Consider the following 8,272-nt stretch of genomic DNA (forward strand, 5'->3'; position numbering starts at 1 on the left):
CTGGCTGGAGCGGGACTCTGGGACCTGGCTGCTGCCTCAGGCCACCCGCTGCCCAACCTATTAGCTTCTGGGCAAAGATCTGAGCCTTCCTAGGTCCCTGGGCCAAGTCGCAGAACTGCCTGACCCCTTGAGGGCCTGGCAGGTGGCTTGCACTCCCCTCGGCAGTCCCTTTGACCTCAGTAACCTCCGGGCTGGCCCACATTCCTTTGCTTCCTGTCCCCTGACCTCTCCCAGCAGATGCCTTGCTTCCCAGCCCAGAGCAGCCGGAGAGCAGGTCCCCAGCTCCCCTACACATCTGACTGCCCCCTACCTGTTGCTGCACCCTCTCTTGTGTCCCAGGCCCCTCCTGCTTCATCCCATCATCCAACAAGCACTCTGCAGTCACTCCTGTCTCCAGACACACCCTCGTCCACAGCAGCATTATTCACCTCTGCGACACGACACCCCAAGTGTTCACCGAAGGATGAGTGGATGAACAAAGTGTGGTCTGTGCATACAATGGGATGTTATCCAGCCTTAAAAAGGCAGGAAATTTCTGGGCACCTGGATGGCTCATCCGGCAGAGCCTGTAACTCTTGATCTCAGGGTCACGAATTCAAGCTCCATGTTGGGCACGGCACTTAAAAAAAAAGGGAAGGAAATTTTGACACACGCACAACATCGAGAAATACACCAACCACAAAAAGACAAATTCTGTATGATTCCACTTGTATGAGGCACCTAATCAAAACCTAGTAGGTAGGATGGAAAGTAGGGTGGTAGTTGCCAGGGGCGGGGGGGGGGTAGTGTTTACTGGTGACAGTTCTGTTTGGGGGGATGGAAAGAGCCCTGGAGTGGACGTGGTGGTGGCTGTGTGGCATTGTTCATGTACTTAACGCCACCGAGCTTTAACGTGGCTGAAACAGCTGGGGCGCCGGGCCAGCTCCGATGGTGCAGACTGTGACTCTTGATCTCAGGGTTGCGAGTTCAAGTTCCATGTGAGGTGTAGAGGTTACTTAAAATCTTCAAGAAAGATGTTTATCTTTTTTTAAAGTTTAAAAAAGTTTAAAAAAAATGTTTATTTTTTTTAAAGATTTTATTATTTATTTGACGGAGAGAGAGAGCACAAGCAGGGGAAGGGGCAGAGGGAGAGGGCAAACCAGGCTGTCTACCGAGCAGGGAGCCCAAAGTGGGGCTCAATCCCAGGACCCCAAGATCATGACCGGAGCCAAAGGCAGATGCTTAACGCGCTGAGCCACCCAGGCGCCCCAAAAAGGTGTTTAAAATGGCAAATTTTACATTACATTTTATTATAATTTAAAAAAAAAAGGACCAAAACAACCCTCCCTGCTCCTTCAGTTGCCTTTGACAGCAGGATTTGGGGTCTCTGGTACTGGCCGTCTCTTCCAGGCTCTCTGGAAGCCCCCCTTCCTTGCCTCCAATCTTGTCAAGGTCCCCAAGAGCTCCACAGGCCACACTCTGTGGAGCTCTTCCTCATCTCAGCCTGCCCTGGACCCACTTGCCTCGGGCCTCTCTGGGTTTCCTGAGCCTTACCCACCCCTTCTTTTGCTCCTCTGCTGGTTTTTCTATTCCCGACCTGCAAGTGTAATGGTGCCGTTCTTGGGCCTCTTGGATACAATTCCTGGAACCTGTGACGGCAGTTTCTTGCCCTGGAGATGCCAAGCCTTCGTCTTTGCTTCAGAACTCCTGCCTCGGATGTCCAGCCACCGGCATGACGACTCCCCTTGACCATCTGGCACAACCCAGCCTATGTGAACAACTCTGGCCGCTCCCTCAGAGCCAGTTCCCTGCAGGCGTCCACACCTCCTCCAGCCGGCTGTTCTGGCCTTTCTGGGGCTAGGCCGGGGTATTTGCTGCCCAGTGCATTCAGCCCAGGGGCAAACACCGTGGGGCAACACACAGCACAGTCCACACCCAGAACCCCAGGGCCCCCCTTTGCCCTGCCGCTGATCTTGCCCCACGCCCCCACCAGTCGCCTGTGTCTGCTGTCTTTCCCTAGTAAGACCGAAGGGACATGCATGCCTCTGCTCTGAGGCGCCTGCTGGCATCCAGGGCTCCAGGGACAATCCCAAGGCCTCACCTGGCCTCCCTACTCCTCTCTTCCTTGCCTGCTCTGCTGTCCTTGACAACCCTGTGTGAAACGGCCCCTCCCCACAGGCAGCCTCCAGCCTTACCACCATCTGAAATACCCCATGCCTGATTTCAATGCCACAGACATCTAGAAACGCTACAGGGAAAGGAGTGCTGTGACTGAGCTCCAGCAGGTCCCTCATCCCATGCCGTGGTTGCTAAGATGGGAAACAATGCATCTTGGAATCTGGAGCCTTGGTCTTGTGGTTTGTCGTTGTCTGCGCCTGAGGACATGGACCGATGTGACCTGCGGGTGGGGTTTGCCTGCAGAGCTGAGAGCACCTGGCCCCACCGCAGGTGCGGCAAATGCTAGTAAATGAACTAGCTTTGGCCTCACCTGCAGACTGCTGCTTCCCCCACCAGGCCCTGGGCAGGACCAGCCCAAGGGCTCCTGGGGTATCCACCAGCCCGGCCTTGCTCCTGAGAGGGGCACCCTTTTCTGTGGGCAGGACAAAGTGCCTCCCCCATCTGTTATCTACTGGGGCCCCCGTGACCCAGTAGGACAAGACCCTGTGCTGGCCTGTGGTGTCCCCCAGGGCAGGGAGAGGGAGGTGGGGCAGCACAGCGCTTCCGTCTCTAGCCAGCTGGGGCCCCAAGTGCCTGGAGTTCTCAGATGAAGGGCGGCGAGGCAGGTGTGATGGGCAGCTTCCTCTGTGGTCAGACTCAAGCCTTACCTGGCCCAAGTGAAGGCTAGCCTCTCTGCCACTTGCAGCAGGCAGTGCCCACCGGGGAGGCTGCCGTCCTACACTGGTGCTCAGACCCTTCCCTGATGAATGGGCTGCGTGTTCAGGGCCCGGGTGCTCTGGTGAGGCCAGATCCCACCCGAGGCCGAGGGAAGACAAACAGGCAGGGCAGGCCTAGCTGGGGGAGAGCAGCTCACAGCCAGCAGGGAGGTCAGAAGTGTCTTTATTGCGGAGAGGGCGGGGAGGGGGCTCCAGGGTTGAGACACCACGGACAGACACACAGAAGGAGCTGCAATGGACAGCTAAACACAGGCAGACCGTCGGGGGGGGGGGGGGTCAGGCATGTAGCACACCTGCAGCCCTCTACTGGGCCCACCTGAGAGCCCTCCTCCCCAAGCACGCGGCCCCGGGAGGCCTCAGGCGTGCAGGAAGCGGTTGAAGGCGTTGTAGGCCGACTCCAGGTCAAAGAGCATCTGGCGCACCTGGGAGTCATCCAGCTCATCGGAGGCCGACATGCCGCTCAGGGTCTGCAGCCTGCGGGAGCACAGCGCTCAGGTGTGTGCAGGGGAGGGCCTTCCAGGTCCTTGACCGGGGACAGAAGGGTCAGGGCAGGGACACTCACCACTGGCTGACGGTCTGGCGGCCCTCGAAGTCAGGGGGCAGGTGACTCATGCGGTGCATCGTCTCCATCAGCTCCCGCAGGTCAGGCTGGATCTGTGGACAGGATGCTGGGCTTCCAACGCCCGGAACCCTCCCTCCCCTACTGCTGCTCCCACCTCTGAGCCAGCCCTCCATCCCTCTGGCCCACCAGGAGCCATACCTCATCCATGGCACGGATCTCCAGGCGCAGTTTGTCCATCACTGTGATGAAGAGCTGGGGACAAGTGTGGGTGTCAGGTGCCACAGATCCAGCCCAGGGGCCCAGGGTGGGGGACCCTCGCAAGCCACAAGCCTGGTTCCTCTGCAGGCCGAGGCCCAGGTCCACCCCCACCTGACCCCTCTCTGGCCTCAAGAACCCAGTCTCCCTCCTCAGTCTCCGTCCTTGGCGGTCTGGTCACTTGGGTCCCTGCTGCATCCCTGTTCCCACAGGCTGTGAGGTCCTCCACATGCCACCTGGCCCACAAGGAGGCTGCTGCTGTTCATGACCCTGCTTTGGCTATGCCTCCCGGGGCTGTGGGTGCATGGGAGCCTCTGGCTGTGTTGACCCCATCCCACAAGGGTCTCTCCCGGATGCTGCCCAGGGAGAAAGGCCTGCCCACCCCTTTCGTTCCCAGCTACAGAGACCCCTGCCCGATGGGTCTGAGTGCTGTGCAGCTCTGGGAGCCCCAGGCTTCTGTGCACTCGTTTGGCCACAGCAGGCAGCGTGGACCCTCCTGACACCCCGTGTCACCATCCTTGGGGCGCACCGAGACCACATCGGCAATGCAGCGGTTCAGGTTGCCCTTGTCGTCCTTAATGGTGATAGGCCGGTCCTCCTTAATCCTCTCCATGGCCAGTGGGCAGTCCAGCTGAGGGGGCGGAGATACCATGGGTACTGGGCCTCACAGGCCTGGCCCCTTCACAACAGCACCCACGCCTCCCTCCTCCTGCTCCCTCAGCCTCCTCACTCACACGGAACTTGCGGCAGAATTCATCAATGGAGCTGATTTCTGCACCCTGAACCTGCCGGAAGGCGGCTTTGTACTGGACCAGGAGCCGGGAACAAGCTGCAGTGTACCTAGGGAGAGGGCCACGCTGCTGCCCTCAGCACCTGGCTGGCCCTGCCCACAAATCCTGCTCTCCCTTGGCCCACCCAGACACAGGGCAGCTCTCCTAGAGGGCTGAGTGGCAGATCAGAGATGGGCCACGGAAGGCTGAGGCTTCCCTAGGGGTCTAGATAAGAGAGCCTGGGAGAGAATAAGCAGAAGGGAGGGGGGTGGCCAAAATACGGCTGCCACGCTAAAGTTGTTGAACCATATGAATCCCCTGCTCTTGCTTCCTACTGAGCGCCCGGGCCCTGGAGGGCAGAAACAAGCCTCCAAGAATTGGTGCTTGTGACTGGTGCGAGGACAGAGCGCTCACTCGTTGGGGGTGACGCAGTCCTTGATGTATGCCTTCTCCAGAGCCTGCATCGTCTTCACCACCGCAAACAGCTCCGCCATGTTGTCATACCTGAAGGTAGTGTGTCCATCAGGCCATAGCTGCCAAGGCCTCCACAGCCCACAGTGCCCACTGTCCTGGGTGAGGCTGTACTTGACCTGCCTGGCAGGGGCTCCTTGGGAGCCTCACCCCATGTCCTCCTGACCTCAGTGTGGGGGAGGTTTAGGGGTGGGGGGAGGGCTGGTGGGCGCGGCGCGGGTGCTGGGGCTGGACTCACTTCTCCCGCTCCCGGGCATTCTTGTACAGCTTCACCTCCTGTTGGACAGAGGGGGCAGTGTGTCAGCCAGCAGGACTGGGGTGGCTCCAGGGTCTTGGCGGGGTTCACACAGGGTTTGCTATTGGCCAATGCTGGCCAGGTAGGCATCCGCCACTCACCTCATAGAGCTCCGGCTTGTTTCCAGGGGCTGCAACAGAGCAGAGAGCTAGCAGGCTGGCCACAACAGAGACCCCAGGGGGCTTGTCCACCGGCCCTGGCCCCAGCCCCATTTCAGCAGCCCACCCAAGGCCTCACCCTGTGAAATGTCCCAAAGAGCCCAGAGGGAGCTGGAGGATGGGATTCTAATTTCAGCACCCCATCAATTTGTGGGCAGGGGGGCCTGAGCAGAAGACAAGCCTCTGAGGCCGGAAGACCACATGCCAGGCCTGCCCCCCCCGGCCCCCTGCCCCCCACCCCCACCATTCCACTGCTGCTCCTCAGCTACCTAACTCTATAGCAGGGTGACCACACCTTGCTTATGGTACAGTGACAGGGCACAAATGACATTTGTCACATGCTTTGCGACCTTTCCCCTGGCTTGACTCCAGGATGCCCAGGACCCCCCGAGGTCCCAACCACATTGAAGTTGTCATCTCTGTGCCCAGCTGGCCCCACCTGGAGGTCCTCTCTGGGCCCCTGGTGATGAACTGCACCAGACCCGAGCTGCCCACTGAGGCTGCATGAGGGAGACACTTACAGACCTCCCCACAACTCCTAGCCTCTGTAGCAGGGGCTGAAAGCTTGGCCCTTTGGGTCCCTGGGCCCACCTTGGGCCACACTCACCTCCCATGCCCGGAGTGGCTGGGATCCCATGAAACATCCTGCAGGCTCAGGTGGCCACAGCAAAGACCTAAGGAGTAGAGCCAGCGCCAACTCAAAGGTGACTCCTAACACTCCAGGGCCTCACAAAGAGTCTCCCTGCCCTCAGCACTGTCAGATGAGAAATACTTGAGATAGGGAAACTGAAGAATTCCATAAAGAACTGATTTTTTGCTCCTTTTCCTGATCTACTCTTGCTGGGATCTTCACCCCCACCTTGCACATGCCTTACAATAACGCATGTCCTCATTATAAAGGTCAAGGCGTTAATGATTTCTTTGGAGTCTTCCAGCACAGTAGAGAACATCTGAGGAGTGACTGGGTGAGGCTCTCCTGTGCATATTTCAGACCACTGACTCTAGACATTTTGATGCCAAGACCCCCTGATTCCAGGGATAATTGATTTATGGATGATACCTGGACACTTGTCTTTGTTCTGACCAGTTCCGGGATACCCGAGAGGACATGTACACCAGACGAGCATCCTCAATAAAAACCCCAGACCCCAAGCGAAGGACTCACTCTTCTTCCTTTTCTGAGTGTTCCAGATGCCCCATCTGCTATACGTTATCACTTACACAATTCGACAAACTCTGCTCTCACTTTCTCCTGGTTCATGTTTGATTTTCTATCCTGCGTGAAGGCACGGACCCTCTTGCAGAACCCCCTCTGGGTCCTCAGAGCTGGCTGGCCTATGTCAGAGTGAACACACAGAGTGCTGTGTGCTGTGGTGGGAACACCAGCTCCACCCTAGAGACTGTCAGGAGGAAGTGGGTGCCAAGGGGCATCTCAGGAGAGCAGAGCAGTGGCAGTAAGGGGTCAGGGTTCCCTGAAGTCTGCTGTGAGCCAGGAGAAAGATGAGGAGGTGGCGGCTATCAGAAGACCTGGGCAAGAGCATTTGGGCAGAGAGAAAAGCACACATAACTCAAGGCCTTTAAGAGAAACGCAGGTAGAGGAACAGACAAATGGGGGAGGGGGCTTCCTGAACGAAGATGGAGAGACCGGATCAAAGTGCACAGCCCTCACAGGTCAGGAGAGGGAGCAGGAGGCTTATACTAACACAGCAGAAGCTATGGAGGGCTGAAAGCCAAGCTCCCGAGGCTCCCAGCAGCACAGTGGGCTGAGAAAAAACTGAAGGCAGGAGGCCCCTGGGAGGGTCTTGCCCGCTCAGGAAGCTGACGCACTGGGTGGAGACAGTTCCAGACATGCTTTGGACGTGAAACCACCAGACCCACTGAAGTATCTGAAACGGGATGTTAATTAAAAAGGAATCAAGAACAATACCCCTGTGTCTGGCCCAGTGACAGTAAGGTGACCTGAGCTGGAGGAGAGGGAAGAAGGACAGGCCTGCAGGAAAGTGGGCGCTGGTGCTGATGTGTGGGGTTGGAGAGCTGTGCTGAGGCAGCTGAAGTCAGAGGAGAGGCCCAGGCTAGCAGGGCTGAGCCATGACACGGGCTGGGCGGGTCACACACTGGACGATTAACAGGGGGACGAGGAGACAAAGCAGTGCAGGCTGGAGGCCTAGGGCACCCAGGGAACAGAGGCTGGGAAAGGGCAGTGTGGTCCAAGCTGAGACACGTCTCCGAGGGAGGAATGTTGTCTGGGAAGGCAGATGCAGGGCCAAGAGCCCACCGGGCGGTGGCAGGGAGACTGTTCGGCCACCTTTCCGGGCCTTCCGGGAGGACTGGCCTGAAAAGAGCGGAGGCGCGGGTTCTACGGGGGATTCCACTCGGTCGCGAAAACCAGTGTCCCCTGGCTACATGTCACAAGCCGGACGCCGACCCGAAAAGCGAGTTTCTCGACAATGCCCACGTTTGATGGTGTAGATGCCGCTTGGGCTGCTACCGGGTCCAAGCGAGCAAGGAGGCGCCCCGAGCGCGGCACACCCGGGAGCCCGGCCTGCGCGGATGCGGGGGATGCGGGCGCGCGGCTCGGGACCCGGACGCCGGAGAGTACCCCCAGACGAGGAACGCGGAGGCGCCCTAACCCGGCGTCGCCCTTCCCCATTCGGCTCCACCGGCCCTTTCTCGGCACCCCCCGCCCCGCCCCCCACCGTTCCGGGGTACCTGAGCCGGCTTGGCGGGTAGGGCAGACGGCGCCGTGCTGCGGCGCTCCGGATCGATCGCTCGACGCTCCTTCACGTCTGCGCTTGCGCACGCACGGCTCGCCCCTCCCCCCTGCAATCTGCGCTCGATCCCCAAGGTCTGCGTCCGAGCACGCCTCTCCCCCAATCGACAATCGCCCG

The 8,272-nt window shown here is 59.0% G+C and overlaps 1 protein-coding gene across 2 annotated transcripts; it reads right to left on the minus strand.

Annotated features, from left to right (window-relative positions):
• Positions 1-3,019: 3,019 nt before the first annotated feature.
• On the minus strand, positions 3,020-8,225 carry VPS28 (VPS28 subunit of ESCRT-I). Of its 2 annotated transcripts, XM_040626063.1 has the most exons (10): positions 8,094-8,225; positions 5,992-6,058; positions 5,328-5,356; positions 5,170-5,207; positions 4,875-4,964; positions 4,425-4,530; positions 4,220-4,321; positions 3,634-3,687; positions 3,436-3,527; positions 3,020-3,347 (listed from the first exon to the last, which is right to left on the minus strand). In XM_040626063.1, exons 2-10 carry the CDS (start codon positions 6,026-6,028, stop codon positions 3,230-3,232), a joined length of 666 nt encoding a protein of 221 aa, XP_040481997.1. In that variant the 5' UTR covers positions 6,029-6,058; positions 8,094-8,225; the 3' UTR covers positions 3,020-3,229. The 2 variants fall into 2 exon arrangements, with proteins under 2 accessions (XP_040481997.1, XP_008682282.2); XM_008684060.2 differs by lacking the exon at positions 8,094-8,225 and having other exon boundaries at positions 5,992-6,079.
• Between the last annotated feature and the right edge of the window lie 47 nt (positions 8,226-8,272).

This window comes from Ursus maritimus, unplaced genomic scaffold, assembly GCF_017311325.1.
Source record: "Ursus maritimus isolate PB19 unplaced genomic scaffold, ASM1731132v1 scaffold_9, whole genome shotgun sequence".
Lineage (NCBI taxonomy): Eukaryota > Metazoa > Chordata > Mammalia > Carnivora > Ursidae > Ursus > Ursus maritimus.